The following is a 19,089-nucleotide window of genomic DNA, read 5'->3' as shown; positions in this document are numbered from 1 at the left end:
GCCATCAGCTGAGCAGCACCTAGATATATAGGTCAACTATGCGTTCAAATGCTACCTCCATACAAAATTAACACAACTACTTGGACCTGAAGGATTTCACAGACTCCTAGGGATAGTTCTAGACTGTACAGAGCATGAGATGGCTACTAAATGCAAAAATATCCCAATCTCTTAAGACTTAGCTAGTGTTGCACAGAAAGATCTGTTAATATTGTACTTAAAGTGTAACCTCCACTCACACATACCTGGTATACACAGAAATTAAATCGATATTCAGAAACCATAAAGGCACTCGTATTAAACCAACAACTTTTCAGTTGTTCTTAAAATCTAAACACGTGAAGAAATACTTGTGTATTTTCTGTAACAACTATAAAAGGACCCATAATAAACAGCAAGGTGCCAGTTTTTCTTTAGTTGTCATACCTGCTACTGTTGCCATAGTTACGTTTCCCTGCTGCAATGCTGATGCTGGCACCATAATCCCTTGGGGACTGAGCGTGCCTGCAATGGCACTTGGCATTTGCTAGAAAAATAAAACAATTAGTTGGCTGAACTTTTTTTTTTCCCCAAGGAGATAAAGCAGCTTGTGTCATTTTAGCTCTAAAAATACATTTGGAGCTTAAACACAGGATTAGCTTCAAAGGGAGAGACTTCATTAGAAGTTCATCATTTACCTACATTAACTTTCTCATTATCACCCATCATTATCTTTGAAAATCTTCATGAATGCAACTGTTAGAAAAGATATTAAACTATATGCAGTAATTATAGGAGAGAAATGATTCTAGTTATATAAATACTAAGAAAAAAAGTTTCCAAAGGCACAAGGGATAAAGGACATACAAAATGGATCCTTGATGCTCTTATTACAAGCATCAAAGCTTCAGAATTTTAGTTATTATCTTAATTCCTTCCCATTTCAAAATAATTTATTAGATATCTTGGATGCATAATACATTTGTTCTGCTTAGGATAATTCTTATACAGTCTTGACCTTGCAAATGCTAATTCATACATCTTCAGGAATTTATAATTTCTGCTGTTACCAAACATAAAATTCAGTCCCTCCTGTGTCAACAGAAGTAAGGCTCTAAGAGCCATACAAAAATAATCCTTAGAAGGCTTTTTTTTTTCCTATTTGATTTCAGATTCGCCTTTCCACACTTCCACATAAAGCCTAAGTAAGACAGTAAACTTTAAGAATCATTGGGGCCTTTTAAAAACAGATAGCATCAGACACATTCATAAACCTGAGAAGGGCCATCCCCTACAACACAGATTTAATTGTATTTGAAACACACCTGAGATTGCACGGGTGAATAAGGACTTCCAGGCTCTCCACTTAATAGAGTTTCACTGTTCATTTTTGTCTTCAGGCAGGCAATGTAGCGACTACAGAAGTCCTTGCAAAGCTCATTAACCTTTTCTAGCTCAAGCAGATGAATACGAAGAACTTGGATTGCTTTTACCATCTAGGGAGTGAAGGGGGGGAGGAAAAAAATTGAAAGTAACTGTTAATTTAAAAAATATTTCACTGTGAAATTTAAACAAACACTACTTTCCAGGAAGAAAGACCGTCCAATTAATACAGAGCGACTAACTGCTGAATGCTGAACTAGACTTGTCAAGCTCTGATCATTATGCTCCTGAAATGGCAAAGGAATGTGTTTACATACAAATCTGTATCATCACTCTGCTAAAGTAAACTGTGATGTAGAGGAGAAAGAAAACACGACTACAATATAATCTTCGCATCTGTCGCATGTCAGATCAGACCTCCTAACCAGCCTCTGCCTTCCTAGAAGTCTGTCATCTTGCTCAGCAAAGCTTGAAGCAACAAAACAGTTTTACTGTCGGACAATTTTGAAGTACCTGTGCATTTCTATGTCAAATACAAACAACTCTGGGGAAGAATCTCCTGAGTGAACTGACTGTTATTGAAATGAGAATGAGAGAGCACTGAAACCAACTGACAAATCCATGCTGATACAAAAATTAAAGAAGGGCAGTAGGTATGTATGCTGAGAATACTCATGCTTACTGCAAGAAAAAGATTCCTAAGTTTGGGTAGTTAGCAGTATTTCATACAGCATAAAAACAGCATAGGTGATGGCAAGGGTCATGGCAGGAGATCAGAAGCCAAAATCAAATCCAGATGGTCTAAATGTTGATGATGCAGTAGGAAATCCTGGACATTCAATCACGCAGAAAATTTATTGGCAAAAAAACTTTTTTTTTTTTTTTTTTTAATATAGTGTGCCACCCCCAACATTTACTTGCTGTGTTAGAGCTCAAAGAAAAATATCCTCCCATTTTATGAATTTAAATAGATCGCAGCCTCGAAACATAATGCAAAGCTTAATTTTAACATTATTTGGAAAAACATGTCATACATAAACAGTCACAGATCCAGCTACAGCAGTGAAGGCAATAACCAGAAACAATAGAAGAAACAATAGCCCAAGTTGTCCTCTTATTTTTAAGTGAAGAAGCTAGCCAGGAGCTGAAGCAGCTTTTACTCAAAGCAACTGGAGGAGATCAAGGCAGGCACTTATGGGTACACCTCCTTCTCCCTCACAATGACTTCAGCTTTCATTATGACAGACATTTTTCCTGTGTTTATTTATTTTTTTAAAAGTAGAAGATATTCCTGTTGTTTGACATTCACCCAACTGAGAAAATGGTATGTTAAAATAAACATGGGAACACTGAAACAATAACAAAGAAGGAAATCTTATCCCCTACTAAGGGCTATAAATAATAATAATAAAAAAAAAGAAATGCAACTTTAAAGCACAGCTGCAGAAAAAAAAAGTCTGAGCTGTAGACTTGAAACAATTAATTCAAATTAAAATCTGGTAACTCTGACGACCTTTGACACCAAAACCCTTTGAAATCCAAAATGCAGTGGCCCAGCACTGAGGTATACAAAACAGCATCTTCTAGAGCAGCCCTCAATGGCGGTGGCCTTTGAAACTGCATTTAAGTACCTTTAAACATAATCAAGTTGAACGATGCAAATTTAACTAGATTTTAACACAAAACAGAGGTCATCTTTGCTTAAATATAGTCTGCTCCCTTTAGAATTGCTAATGATTGCCCTGTAGTGCTTCAATAACCAAATAGTTTCAGAGACCAAAAGCCTGAATTATAAAATTGCTTACACATTGTGGAACAGCACAGATCACGTATATTAGCCGCACACAGATTTTGTTTTTAACCTCTCCCATCCTCCTTCTGCTAGGCTGAAACCAAAGTAACAAAAATGACTTTGGGCACATCATATTTGAGCGCATTCATGATTGAATTACTTTTGCTTTGTAAGAAGCTTTTGTTATTTGTTTTTTTCTTAAACCATCACCCAAATTTATATTATTTATGTATCAGCATTTGCTTGCAGGAAAACAAAACAAAATCAACGAAAATTAGAGCTAATTCAAGCTAATGGTTGGTATCTAACGTGAAAATTATACTAGTATCAAAACTAAGCATGAACCAAGGATTAAGTAACAACAGCCAGATTTCTATAGATCCACCTACAGTCAATGCTACTTTTACAGGAAGCTGTGCTATTGTGGTTAGAAAGGCAAACAGAATTTGTAAATATACCATGTGTGTCACAGCAACTGTGGCATGGGTGGACCAAGTGAAATTTGCTGACTGAAGCTCCTATGATCCTTCAAACTAAAACAAAAATTGCAATAGCAAGATGTTATTCAACCCCCCTCTTTTTTTATTTTATTTTTTAGAATCATAGCTTGAAAGTCTACAAAAAAAAACGTTTTTGTTATTTAGTCTGCCATACAACTACACAATTTTATAAACCACATGATCCAGTCTTTTCAGCTATAAGAAATAAACCTGGAGCATCATTTCAGAGACATGTAGAAAGACGTAAGGAACCATTAGACATATGGATATGGTTGATATTATTGTACATAAAAAAGTAAACTATGTTCACACATAAACATACTCCATCTGGAGATGCCTTTAGCCCTAAGATGCTTTGAATCATGCCTTTGTCCTATCTTTTCAGTGCCTTGAGTGTAGGGCACAAAGGAGAACAGAATACACTACGCAGCATGTTAACCATAATCCCCAGCTCACCTTTGTTCAGTTAAAATGCACACTCGTGACATTTTATGGACTTCAAGGGACATAGCACAGGCACGTAGAAAAAAATCTAAGTGGACAACTCATCTTAAAAATTCTGGTATAATGATGATAAGTAATCTTCTCATTTCAAAAGCAACTTAAATACATCCATTCATTGTTCATCTACCTCCCCGAGCAAATTCCCACATGGGGCCTTAGGTCTTCAGGGGAGGAACACAAAGCCTGACAGAAGGGACATTCAGTCTTCACTTCTTTTATTTTGATAATCTCTCTTGCCTACTGAATCCACAGCTGTGAGATCAAAGGTCTGAGAAAAGTTGCAGATGTAGGAACACTTTTTAGAAATTCAAAAATGTGGTTTGAGCACACAGAGAAAAAGTATAGAGAATATCAAAATGACATCTCCTGGCTTCATCATTACTACAGGTTTTCCTGACAGAACTAAGAATTCAACAGGATAGTCTTTCAGAAGAGGCTACTGAACCAAAAATCCTTACCCCACACGAAACAAAAACTCAAGGGTCTTCAAAAAGGGCAGTGTCCTGTTCAAATACAAAAGTGAGAGCATATTTAAGACACTGTATTTCATATTGTTTCTAGGCTTGATATAGCTTTATTTAACCTGCTCTGACCTCACAGCTGCACCTACTTCGTGCAGGAGGTTGCACTACTGACCTCCTGAGTTCTTGAGACCAAATCAAGTGATCAAACATGAATCACCCTATGGCCCTATGAATGTGGGGAAATGAAAAAAATAAACGACAAAATGAACAAAATACTCATATATGGCAAGAGTTAACTCCTAACAGAAGCTACACAAGAGATAGGAACCCTCCAGAAGCAACTTGATGTTTGTCCTGGCTGGATTAACAGTAAGCAACAAAAAAAGCATTAAATTCTAAACATCTTAAAGCGTGATTTAGAAAACTCTAGAAATGATTCGTAAACATTCATGCTGAACAACCCACCCATGTAAGTTACAAGAACGAAAGAAGGCTAAAGGAAAACAAAGGGAAGATGGATGGCTCATTGTTCTGTTAGCAACTCCAAGCCTTGTTTCAGCTGTGAAAATTGGACGGAGATATGAAAGTGCAAGGAGTTTCAAAGATGATACTCAATATTATGAGCAGTGTTGAACACACTTTCAGAAAGGAGAAGGTACATTCAGGAACATCTGGCTAGTAATACAGACCAATAAAATCTGTGGTTCTTAAGAGTAAACATCTCTTCAGGTGCTGAGTCTGACTGAGGTGTACATAAAATAATGATCCAAAGATAAGGAGGGAGTCAAAGCTCTCAGAAAGAAAGCAGGCTCCAAACTAGCAAGTTAAACATAAGAACTCTCTTCTACTTCCTTCCCACCATGAATAGTATGGGAAAAGTGGAGGTCTGATATACTTCTTGCACCTGATAGGCACTTAAATCAAGTTTCAGATTTTCAGAATTCAGAAAGGACTGCTAAAGAAACAGACAGAATGAATGACCAAGAATCAGAAAGAACTACTGAAAACCTGCAGATTGATGTAGAACATAATTCAAAACAGAGCACAATTCTGGCTTCAACAACATGCTGCATCACACACATATATAGAGAAGAAATATCTAGTGCACAGAAGCATAGCCTCATACTTCTCTCCCCTACCTCCATAAATAGTTTAACCTGTGTAGAGCTAATAAAAACTGAACCCCTCCAACTTCAAGTTCTCCTTGAGGACAAGGGTTCTAAGAGGGCTTTTACACAAATGACCAAAGAGTCACTTCCCTTTTGTTTTCAATAGAGATGGGAAACTCTCTCCCAGAAGATTTTCCATCCAAAGACAACTACCTCTTCTGACTGGAAGATAAAGCCATGTTAAAAGTAAAGACAATGTCAAGACATCCTACATCTGAGGACAAGCTGAAAAAACCCGTCCAGAAGCTGACTAAAGCTTACTGAGTTTCTTTCAACAGATCTTAGAACTAAACTTTGCATTCTTCAGTGATACACTCTTCCTCAGAATAAAGAAAGGCATTTCATACACCTCTCAGACAAAGAAAGAGACAACTGACACTTCATAATTCAGGGAAGACATAGTACAGCTTGAGGGTTTATTTTGTAGTGATGTGGCTTTTGGACACACACTGTTGTTGACTCCATTACATGATGCACATACAGAAAAAGATTAGGAACACTGCAATAGCTATACAAACTCAAACTCAAGTATGCTTAATCCAGGTCCTTTCACAAAGTACCTCAAAAATTCATTTACTGAAAAAACATTACATGAGAAAGTGCCATTCCCTCACTCTTTCCAAATTCTTTTCCAGGAAATTTGTACTTCTAAATACGCTCAGGCCAAAAGTCAAAATTTGACCTAATCCAGAAGCCATCAATATTAATGGAAATGCTCCCATTTATTTCAGTGCCAGAAATCCTTTCTGACGACGCATCTGATAAAGTCTTTAATGGGCAAGACACTACAAAAATAAAAGGCCTAGTGTTTCTAGACCTTTTACTATTTTTTGTTGATCATAACCCTTTGCCATGCAGTTTTAAGATTACCAACTGAAGCTGTTTGTGTGATTAATCAGAACGAATAGAATAGTTCAACCAGACCTTCAAAGATAATCTAGTTGCCTGATCTCTTCAGGACTAACCAGAAGTTAGAGCTTAGTAATGAAGATTAAAGAATGGAATCTCTTCCCTTAAATAATCAAAAAGGGTAGAAACTTGGTTGAGAAGCCAGACTTAGCAATATACTGGCCAGGAACATCCTTAAAATGAAAAGTGTTAAGGCTGGCAGAAACACTGAAATTAGTTTCTGCCATTTTGGAATCATAGACTTAAAGCTCTGTCACAAAGCCTACATGTAGCAGTTGGGTTGGGGGAAAAAAAAAACCAAAAAAAAGGAAAAGAAATGAATCAGCTGAGTAAGTGACTCATTTCCTTACCTGAGGCAGGCCTGCAACTCTTGTTCTGATAAGACCTCAGTGAGTCTTTATAGCACTGTAATGCTCAATTCATCTCAGTTTAGTTCTGGCTCCAAGCTGAATGATTGCTACTAAGCAAACAGATACATCTTACTTATTTGACTCTGCTGCAGTGAGATAAGAACACACTTGGACGACCAGTAATTACTTGGCCTACTTGCTTCACCCTTCAGTCTCTGCTAGATTGTCCTCTCAAGCAAATGGTTTATTTATCGTTAGAGTTAAGAAGGGAAGTACAGCAAAAAGGTCTCACAAAGATGCCCCATATTAGAGCCCCTCTCTACTACAATGTAATTTTTAATCTATACAAAAATGGCTTTTAATCCATGTAAAAACATACATATTTATGTGACACAATGGAGAAAAATCTGCCATTAAATCCAGTTACAGTCTTCTCTATCCAACCATCAGTATTTCAAGCAGAAGAAGAGTTTGAAGAACACACTAGATATTTCAAAACTTGACAGAAACTCTTCTGTCCTCTACTCATTGCCCTTGAGCCGCCTGTCAGAACATCAGCTAACACAGAGACCCTGGCCCTCTGCAGAGGAAAAGTCACACTCAGCTTACATTTGGTATCTAGTAACAGAAAGTCATCACCAACAACGTGACTATACATCAGGAATTCAATGCCAAAGATAAGCTGATTTTGCAACGTGGTTCCAGTTTCAGACAGCATTGATCTCAGTGGCCATGGGACACGAGACATAAACAAGTACTTCCTCACCCATTTCAAGCAAAGTCAACCAGATTTACGAAGCCCATCAGTAATAGTAAATACCACATAAGAGACTTTGTCACCACTGAAGTCACGAACAGGTCAGTCAGGAGGTAGTACTATTTGAACAGAGCAGACCCATCTACACCAGTGTGAGCACGATCTGAAGAGAACACTTATCTACGACAAAGCATATGAAGCAGGCTAAGACATGCAGGATATTTGGGAAAATGACCTTTGAAGGCTCACAGAATCACAAAGTAGTTGAGGTTGGAAGACATCTCTGGCAATTCTTTCATCCAGCTCCCCTGTGAAGCAACTACAGCAGGTCGCCCAGGGTCCTACATAGTTAGGTTTTGACTGCCTCCAAGGATGGCTATTCTACATCCTCTCTGGGCAACCTGCTCCAATATTCAGTCTCCCTTATAGCAGAAGCATTTTTGTTTTTTCCTCAGGCTTTAATGTAATCTACTGTGGTTTGATTCGTATCTACTTCCTCTTGCTCTTTCATTGGGCACAACTGGAAAAAAAAAAAAAACGACTTTTTTTTTTTTTGTCTCCTACAACTCTTTCCCAAGTCTTCTCTGTTCCGTGCTAGCCAGTCTCAGCTTTCAGCACCTCTTCAAGATGCATTCAAGTCCATTAGTTATCTTCACGGTCTCTTGCTAGATTCACTCCATTACCCTGTGTCTAATAGTGAGAAGCTCAGAATTGTATTTAGCACTCCAGATGCACAAAGCTCACAGAGGGAAAGAATCACCTCCCTTGACTTGCTGGCAACATTTTTCACAATACAGCCCAGCTACATTGAAATTTTTGCTGCAGTGATTCATTGCTGGCTCATATTCAATCTGGTGTCCATCAGGGCACTCAGGTCCTTTTTCTGCAAAGCTTTCCAACTGGTCAACCTGTAGCATGAATGTGTACATGGAGTTATTTCTCCCCAGATTTGGCATTTCCTTTTGCAGAGCTCTCCTTCAGACTCTTTGCTGCCCTATTTTTTTCAAACTATCAGAGTCCCTGCGAAAGGTGGCACAGCTCCCTTTCACCAGTCACTTCTAATTTCATACAAGCTTCCAGCTTGCTGAGGGTACACTCTATCCCACTCTCCAAGTGATTAACAAAGATGTTAAATGATGTTGGCCGTGGTATCAGTCCCTGGAGTACACCACTCACGACTGGCCTTCAAATGGATTTCATGTTGCTGGTTGCAATTCTTTGAATCTAGCAGTTCAGCAAGTTTTCAGTTCATCTCATTATCCATTTATTTAGTCCTTATTTAATCATTTTGTCATTTTCAGCTTGCATTTAGTCCTCTCCAGAAAGCAACGGCCCATTTGAAGCAATTCATTATTTTTCTTTTAATTCGCATGAATGCTTTCCTGTTGAAGAATGATCTGAAAAATAGTAGCAGCAGCCAGTGCCTGCCCATAGCTGCCTGCCAAAGCTTCCTGCACCCTAGCGGAAGAGTAATACTCTTCACAGACAGGCTGTGTCATTATAATAGTTCTGAAGCATTTATATTCTACTTACATTTATAAAATAATCATCGTTCTACAAGTATTTCATAAATATAATGTTACACCACTGACATTTCAAGTTAAAAAAATATCAAAACAATAAAAAGCTATACCACTGTTTCTTACACTAGGAAAGTAACTAAAGAAAAGAATTATCATTTATTTCCTTTTGCTGTAACGTTTCTTCTTTTTTTATTCTATTTTTAATTCCTGCAGTGGCAACAATCATTTTGCAATAGGGTTTAATCCATGGAATTGTGTTTCTATGCATCTGTTAATAATTGTATCTTCATAGATTACTAAATCACTGTCTCTATCAGTAAATATTTCTCAAGTGAGCTGCATCAAAATTTGCCCACAAAGATCTAATCATTAAGATACAAAACTGAAATGTTGGGGCTTTCAGTTCTGTTATAGCTATAAACTTTGGTTAAAGGGGCCAATGTCTAGTCTTCATTTATAAACTGAAAACCTTTATACTAACACTGAGAGTATTGTTTTGTATCATATTATGCATTCTCCTTCAGCTACTTTCCCACCCAAAAGGCATATTTGAACCTCAGAGTGTTTCCAAACTGAAAACAAAAGTCTCTGTATAATCAACAGTTCCGGAACACAAGTGGTAAGAGAGCCTTGTAGAAGCATCCTTGAAGATGGACTAGTGCAGTGTGAGTTGTGTTAGCTTTATCCATCCTGGAAGATGATTTAAACTACGAAACTTTAAATTTACAGATTGAAATCATTAACATGATACGTTAGTGTATCTACATCCCAGCACTGTAACTTACAGTGAAAAGTATATAACAAGTAGCTGAAAACATAACTTTCTACGCCTCTTTATCCAGAGTTGTAAAAACCTGCCTCACTGTAAATATACTATCTTCTGCTTGCTTTCCTTTCGCATTGTTCAAATCATACATAGAGACTCCTGCAATTCCACCTTCCATGATGGTATTTAAACATTATTTCCCAGAACTGCAGTACAATGATAATCAAGTTATGAAACCTTCCAACCTTCTAACATGCTGTTTACTGTAGCCCTTCTGACAATTCTAAAGAGCATCTCAGATTTATTCTCAACTAAGTTACGGTTTTGATTCTAAGATTCCTCCAGGTACATTGTGTCTTGGTCTCCCACACGCACTCTTAAAGGCACACATAAATCTTTCTATATAAGAGCTATAAAACACATACCTTTTCTGAATGTTGTTTACAACCACTGTCAGTTTAGCTTTGTGAAATTTAATTGTTTATGTAGCTTTTTCTCCTATGAGGTAGACTCAAAAAGACTTGTTTTACTGCAGTCTGCTTAAAGGAACTAGTCTTCCAAAACTAAAAGTCCTGCAGATTAACACATGACCCTTGTAAATCTAGTGCTCTCAAACATGATAACATGAGTTGTGAATTGACTCCAAAGACAAGAAGGTTGATAGTTTAAGTACAAGCACAGCAAGAGAGCTTTTCGCTAGGGAACGTGATTCAAAAGAGACAAAGGGAGCACAGAAATCACAGCTTCATCACTTCCTGAAAAATCTTCAAACTGAAGATTTACGTTCTGATGGACTTTCAGAAAACATGAAGACGACATCGGCATGTAAGAAGAAAGTCAGTATGTTACATTCTCTAAGCTCATTTTATAACATCTCTTCCATTAACTACACGAATCCTGATAAAAAAAAAAAAAAGTTGAGAAAAAAAAAAACAAAAACACACTGATGTCTTTTTTTCCTAAACACGGGTTACATGCTTGGCACCTTAACATTAATTTGCAGAGTGAGCCCGGCTAAGGCAAGCTCATATTTCTGGTCATCCCCAACACATCGATCTCAGACAGTCCAGAAACCCATTTGAGAAGCAACTATGAAGGAATTGATAAAAGTTTACAGATAAGGATGGAAAAAAAGAGGGGATTGGAAAAAAATAATTTCAAAAGCTATTTCTCAGGATTAACATAAAAACGAATCCCTTGTACGAAGAAACATCTGAGGAGAAACTACAAGCACCACTTGAGATAGGAAACAATAATGGGGCAAATATGATGTTTGTTTCAGACATGAAAGAAACAGCTTATACTTACCAGATTATCAGTTTCTGGATCTTCACAGAAGAAGGGTTTTCCTTCTTTTTCCTGCTTCCTTACAAAATTTTCAATATCTACATCAAAACTTGCAGAAGTCGTGCCTTCCGATCCTTGTGTAGATTGTTCACATTTTTCAAATAACAGTGCTAACAATGGAAATAATGGGTGTCTAGAATAGAAGTTAAAATAAATATTGTCACTTCTAGTTATGATACTGAAAAGTCAGGTATCTAGCTCACACAGGGTAACAATTACTCCTAAGAAACGCAAGGACAAGTCTTAAATGAGACTGCACATAGCACCACTGGCTATAGCAGAACATGATGAAAGTTTGTTTTTCCTTTTTCCATTACCACACAACCTACGGGTGAGAAAAGCAATAAGATAAATATATCTAAATAAACAGAATAATCACAAAACAAAGAGCTATGAAATGCTATGTAATTTACTGTAAACGAGTGGCAACAAATATGTTAAAAACAGCACGTTAGAAATAGTGATTTAGACTTATAAATAGGATGAATACATACTTAAATGTGTTTTTCTGTTAAGTCTAAAATCATTTATTTTAGACAAAAGCCATTTGTTCTTCAATGTGGGCTTTGCTTATTCATCACAAATAAATGTACAGAACTGGTGATAGTATAGAGACTGTACTTGGAGGCCTCCAGTAAAAGTGGTTAGGATGGCTCAGAGCTGAAGCAGGTTTTGTCAGCACAAGACTGAAAATGAGTGGATATGTCTTCCTATTTTTTTTTTTTTTAATTAACTGTGAACTGGCAATAGTTATGCATTTATAAAGCACTCAAAATGAAAGAAAAATGAAAGAACACTTAACCTCATAAAAAGAGAACAATACTAATCAGCGCAACACTTAACACTGGGAAAAAATCTCAAATTACTGTGTTTATACATCAACATTCAATCCAGTTAGAGCCAATCACTAGGCAGTAGATTGCTATCCCTAAAGAAAAGCAAGTAAAAACTAACCTAATTACAATTTTAAAAAATACCTCACATTGAAGATAAAAACTACTGTATAATCTACAGTGAGCACAGCTCAACCGCCTGAACAGTACGCTAAATCGCTCTTTAAAAGCAGCCAAGTTTAGAACTTCCTTTAAACTATGCTGGATTAGAATGAATCCATAATAAAAGGAAGGTTGTTGGTTTTTCTTTTTTTAATTAAATATATTTTGGCTAAAAATCAACAGTGAATTTAAATTGATCTCCTCCTTTTCCTGAATGCTACTAAAACATATAGCCAAGAAACAAACTGTTTCTAAGCTGCCTTCTACTAGTATATATTTTTAAAAAAATAATTAATTAAATTCCTGTTCTTTACCCTTCAAAAGACAGAGCACAAGTCCATTACTACCTGTAAATGGCCTGCTTGTCTGCATCCATTGGAGTTTGAGATTCTACAGGGGCAGGACTCACCCCTTCTGCATCAGTTTCAGAGCAGTTTGGATCTTGTTCAGTTTTTAACTCTGTTACTACTTGCATCTGTAGAAAAAGGATAAATTATTAGTAAATCTGCTTGCTTGACGTAAAACAAGCATACTGTTTTCTAAGGAAATAGCAATGTAGAGGGCTACTAAATTGCCAGAAGGTTGGCATGACTTGGCAATTGCACAAGAAGCCACAGTAGGAACAAAAAACCTCTTTTAATCCTTGAGACTTTTTGATGAGTAGTGTAAAGGTCACTTTAAGTTTCAGCTCTCAGCTTTAAAAATGGGAATGACAGATATCAGTAAATAGTTAAAGCATTTCATCTCTGAAGTGATTTTTTTTTTGAGTAGGCTAGAATACATTGCTCCAAATATTTTATGAGAATGTCTGCATAAAAAGCATTTAGATGAAGACAACAGAAAGGAAAAGTTTCTATTCAGCATTTCTTCTTGCTCTTTACTGTACATTATAACAAGACACTGCAGAAAAGAGATCCTGAAGTTTTTCTCGCTCATTAAAAGGCACATTTTCTTAAACAGAACTAAAATATTCTGTGTCCTACCAACGTCTCATTTACCAGGAGCATGATTTCCTCTGACCTCTACCACTCAAATTTACATACCAGTTATTTTAAGGATATCAAGCTCCTGGAGAAAACAGATGTAAGTGCTTCTAGGTATCTATTTAACAAAAACACGTAAGCAAATGTTGAAGGAAGAGAAAAAGAATAATAAGCAAAAACTACTTTTGAATAGCAGTTAAGACACATCCGTCAGTTTATCTAAATGCAATTCACCTATTAATACAAAAAAAACATTGACACTTCATATAGAAGTTAGCAGTCAGAACTGATAGATCTGCATGAGAGTTTAAAAGAACCAACCTAAATTGGTGGCTTGCAAGTAGATAGAGCAAGGAGGAACTGCAGCAATAATAAAGCAGGGGAAGAAAAAAAAAAAAAAGATAGCAGTAATTCCCCTGAAAAGAAGCTTGAAAAAATATTTGACGTGTTACTGAAAAAGAACACTAAGACCTACAAATCTACCTAAATGACTAAACAACTCCACAGCCACCCTGGCAGTGTGAAATACCTCCTCACGTTACCACAATTGATCCCACCTGGGGTCAACAACTGCTACCTCCCACACTGCTGTTCTATTAGCTGCAGCTGAACACTTGTCTTCTAAATGACAGCTTTTCTGCTTCCCTATGGCTTTTTCCTGCCCATTGCCCTCACCTTAGTATCCACACATTCAACTGTTTGCTTATACTGCATGGATTGCTCCACCAGCTCTATTTCAGAGCACAGTAACACAATCTGCCACCAGTGAAAAAACAACATACAGCCATTGCTTCTACCCAGGCCTGCATTGCGCTGGCTGGCTGGCAATGCCTTGGAGGCCTTGCCTACATGATCATGGTGTTACTGGTGCTGGAAATGGTCTTCCCCAACACCCCCTTCTAAGCACCCTTCAGGCTAAATTAAGTGTCTTAAAGGGAGTCACAGTCACCCCTCCACTACACTCCAAACTCTGTCTCTCTCCTCTCCCAGCACCGGCAACTTCCATAAAAGACAAGGAGTCACTGCAGCCTTTTTTGCTTTAACCCTAAGAAATTTTGTCTGGATTAGAAGACAGATGCTACTCTGGGTATCCCCGCATATTCAGAACTGACATCTCCAGGTATGAACAGAGTGCAATCCTCTTCCCTGAGAGGGTTCCAGTGAAACTTTATCTGCACATGACAGAAGCAAAAGGCATTTACACTACCTCCAGCAAGGGTCTGAAAGAACAGAAGGGTTTATGCTTTATTACCTGTTAGGGCCACCCACCTTCAAGAAAAATAGGAAACTGAGAAAGCAACAGAGTATCCTGCCCAAGACAGCATCCTGCCTTGTGAAAAGCTTCCTCAGCATGCACAGGTGATCTTAGAGCCAGAATGCTTGCAAAAAAATGATGCAATTAATGAACTCATTTCTTGGCTAATGACAAGGGGAAGGAGCAAAACGGAAGGGGGTGACTCATATAAGTGATTATAAGTGTTGAACCACCACATATTTGCAGAGTTTGAAGTTGGAGATTATGCTCAGCGAGAACTGAGAACTGAGAACTATTTTCTGTGGGTCATTTCAATGCTACAAAAGAAGTAGGCATCAAAATTACCTGCTTATATGGTCACTGACAGCTTAAATCAAAAGAAAACAAACAATCTGTTCTTTACAAAAATACGTATTACTTTTACCTAAATGTCACAGGGTGGCATGTATTTGCTGAGGGAATAGTGTGAAAGGGGTAAGGCAGGCGAGAGGAAAGAGAAATTAGAACTGCAATAAAAGAAGCACACAACAACAAAAACAATAACACAAGACCGCATTCAGATAAACATTTTTATCTTTTATAAAATGGAGAAAGTTGCCATTTTTTTCTTCTGTTCATCACTGTTGCCATCTGCTGACAGAAGTACTTGTATTCACTGCTTATGGCTGACACACAGTAACATAAAGATGGGTCATCAGGTTACAGGCCAATGGCATGACTAGTTCCCAGCTAACAGTATTTTAGTTTAGAAATTCAAATTGTTGCAATACATTGATTGTTGTACAAAAAGAAACATTATGACTAAACATAACCCACCATGCTTCATTTACCTCACCTGCCTCTTTATAGAAATAAGAAACTGGAGTATCGTTGATCAGCTTTCAAACCATCCATTCTTATCAATAACCTCCTTACCAGTCTCCAGCATAATTGCTTCAATTCAAACTAGTGTATAATTCTAGATAACCAAATTTAATTCCTTGAAACCAAGTTGTTTATAACTGCCTGAATGTCACCTGGCTACTGTAATTGCAGACATGAAAGAACACCAAAGAATCATGAACACAAAATATTAAGGATACCCAATTCGCCTTTCCTAAAAGCAAGAACATGAAGCACACAAATCACTTAGAGCAGAATCAGAATAAAATCTCTTATCTAACCATTCTGCCAGAAATGAAGCAAAGCCACACAAAGATTAACTAAGTCTTTATCAAATGTTTAAAAGTATTACAGAATATTAGCTCCTCACTTCAAATACTTCATTTTACGAACAAAAATAGTAATGCCAACACAGGCATTGAAGTCACAACTTCTTTCTCTTGCCAACTGTATCAGTTCATAAAGAAAAACGATCTTACCGGTTGTCCATCTTGATAGTTGTCTATACTTAATGTCTGTGTTGCCATCATGGTTAAGAAAATGTTAATTGCATCAAATCATCATCAGTACAAACAAATACTCTAAAAAAGAAGAAAAAAATAGTGTTACAGAAGTGCCCGTTTAAAAATCAATTGCAAAAGATGAAAATGGATGGAGCTGTAATACTGAAACAATCAGCAAGCTTATCGACAATAAAAGCTATGTGCATTTTCTCAACAAAATTCCATGTGGAAAACCACAAACTTCAGCATGAAACATGGAAGCATTTTGTATTTTAACATCACATTGTCAATAAGATGGATGTAACAGGATTTCATCCATGAACTTCAGGTAAAAACTAGCATTTATTTCTGCAGTACTTAACTAATTCTAAGGTTATGCATAAAATGTTGAAAAGAACAAAGATTTGCTTCTTTGTTCTCAAAAGACCAACGACACATTGAACTTTCCTGTAACCAAAACCACAAAGAGACTACAACTGATGGATCAAATGTAGAAAGTGTTAAGCAACAGCAATTTACTTACGAGCATGAATCTTATATTCTAAAATTAGAGCCTGAAATTTCTATTAGAAACCTATATCTGAAAGCACTTCTGAAGTAAGGAATCCCCTACTGAAGTTAAGCAAGGCCCAGCAAAGATTAGAGCAAATTCTAACTATTTTTAAACAACTGGGCCTATGAAATGACATATTTTCAAAAGGGACTTCAGAATTCAGAAGTATCATTTTCTCTGTCATTCAATACTTTGGGAAACATTCATTTCCATGTGATTTATGACACAAATCAACTCATGTCTGGCATTCTCTTCAAGCATTACTTGGAGTCTGCTGCGCAGAGGAGTTCAAACATTAAAAAAAGACAATATTTAGTATATCATCAACACCAGACAGAGTTATCCGTCAAACTATTACTTTTACTTTTCACTTCCTTGTCAAATTAGCAGGCACTACAATAAAAATCACAAAATCCAAGAAGGCATTAACACTAAATGTCACCATGGAACTCCATTTTCCTTGACCTGTAGGAGTCCTAATGGTTAGCCAGCATAAAAATATTGATATTAGAGAGGAAAAAAACAAAAACAGAGCTTATGTCTTGAAGAAGATTACATACAGGTACTCCTTCCAGTTTTTGTGCTCTCTTCTTCTAATCTCAGTATTGAAGAATGAGATATAAGAATTTTCACCATCTTAAGATCTGAAATGAAAACTCTTTTCTTTGTAATAGGTCCAATGACTACAAATTTTTCAACTGTTTTCAAATCTTTCCTTCACCTTGGCACAGTACTAAAATACACAACCATTTTTAAGAGTAGTTTCTACAGTTTCAGATATTTTTCCCTGTAGATCACAACAGTCACAAGTACAGTCACAAGGGTTTAATTTAGAAACACAGGGCAAGTTTGGGAATTCCCTTCCTCATTTACTTCACAGTTTCAGGCATAGAGATGGATCGTAACTCCTCAGGACAAACCTCCATCCTTACTTTGCACCAAGTACTACTCAACCAAGTTCTACTCAAAGTGGAATTTATTTGATTATTTACTCATTAAAAACCAGCTCTGAAGACCAGAGGAGCTTATCACAATCCAGTAGGCACGACTCCCTGTCCAAACTTGGATATAAATTCACTCACTATGGCTCAAGTCCCACAGCTGCCCTGTGGCGGCCCGTGCCACCTGAGGTACTCCTGGCTCTGGGTCACGGTGTAGCTGCATACGTTTCCATCTGCAGACAGCACGTGCACACCATCCTCAGCAGCTTGTGGAATGGGAAGAGACATGCTACAACTGTGCTACAGTTATTCTTAAGAATAAAGATGACAGAAAAGAAGAGTAAAGACTGATTTTATTGTTCTGGTAGTTGTAATGCAAGTGTTTGCTGGTTTGGTGGCAGCAAGCATCTGGTAGGAGCGAGATTCTCTGAAGAGTTTTGGTTCACACAGCAAAGTTGTACAACTACGAGCCAGAAACCTCTCACAGCAACATCCTAGCATGCTGATGTTTGAGTGTATTTTTAGCATACACCAAAAATATGGGTTTAACGTGTGAAGTAAAGCACCTCTAGCCAAAACATTAATCCTCTGCTTCTTTTACGTTTTGTTTACACAAATAGTGCCGGAGAACTAACTTTCTCTTGTACAGCTTTATTGTGTTTTCTTATGACAAATACTTAGCTGTATCACTAATAAAGAATGAAGGACCATCAATAGAATAAAATCTCCAACCCCTGTAGCCCCTGACTTCACTTTGATACTAACATGAAGAATACTTCTTTGGATTTTAGTCAAAGTATTATGAAAACAAATTTTCTCTTTAGACTAATACAACAGCCTACCAGTATCATCCCCCCACCATTTGCTTTTGGGTGGCAGAGGGTTCAACACACATCACATCAAGGAAGAGACACCATAATCTTACATTTTTGAGTTACAAAGCTCCTTTTAACTCACCAAAGCAACTGGATGATCTTTCTTGCATTTTCTAGCAACAGCTGCTCTTCTATCTTTAATATGTAATGCTCTTTTCCAACTATTTGACTTACAGCTTCCTCCCTTCCGTATTTGCTTTCCAAAACATGAAACATTATGCAAGGAATAACTTAAGAAGAACTTCAAATCTACTTTTTATTAGCTAAACCCACATTACAAAATACCTTACCGTTTTAATAATGCACTGATCTACTTTCTCAAACACTACTCTATGCTTTAGCTTAGCAATACAACATATTGTACAATTATTTACATCACATGAATTCTTACTAATAGTATTTCATATTCATAAATAAGACTTTATATGCAGTGCTAAAATTTGAACTTCTGCTATTGCATAGTCAGGTGATAATTACTCATATGCAACTACACAAGCTGTACTCTACTTCCAGCTTTCACATAGCTGGCATTAATACTAACAATTAAACAATGAGAAGGCCAATCACAGAGAAGGCTCCAGACAAAAAAGGAAAAGTAAATCAACATTTCCTCCTCGTGTACTATTCCTTTTCAAAGCAGAAGGCAGAAAAAAATTGTT

General features: G+C 37.0%; 1 protein-coding gene across 2 annotated transcripts in view; it reads right to left on the bottom strand.

The window, feature by feature from the left end:
- Positions 1 to 19,089, bottom strand: part of PKNOX1 (PBX/knotted 1 homeobox 1) — a 40,109-nt gene that overhangs the window by 8,129 nt on the left and 12,891 nt on the right. The window contains exons 3-7 of one of the 2 annotated variants that reach the window (XM_042810067.1): positions 16,038 to 16,139; positions 12,786 to 12,913; positions 11,405 to 11,576; positions 1,305 to 1,475; positions 427 to 526 (exon numbers count right to left, since the gene is read on the bottom strand). In XM_042810067.1, coding sequence (XP_042666001.1) covers positions 427 to 526; positions 1,305 to 1,475; positions 11,405 to 11,576; positions 12,786 to 12,913; positions 16,038 to 16,088 — 622 coding nt within the window. In that variant the 5' untranslated portion in view covers positions 16,089 to 16,139. Of the gene's footprint in view, positions 1 to 426; positions 527 to 1,304; positions 1,476 to 4,616; positions 4,662 to 11,404; positions 11,577 to 12,785; positions 12,914 to 16,037; positions 16,140 to 19,089 lie in introns of those variants that run through there. The other variant, XM_042810069.1, reaches the window with a different exon arrangement.

The sequence above is a fragment of the Centrocercus urophasianus genome, unplaced genomic scaffold, assembly GCF_019232065.1.
Source record: "Centrocercus urophasianus isolate 14NV4802_14NV808 unplaced genomic scaffold, USGS_Curo_1.0 seq_12, whole genome shotgun sequence".
NCBI classification, from domain to species: Eukaryota; Metazoa; Chordata; class Aves; order Galliformes; family Phasianidae; genus Centrocercus; species Centrocercus urophasianus.
This window is presented reverse-complemented; position numbering and strand designations above follow the sequence as displayed.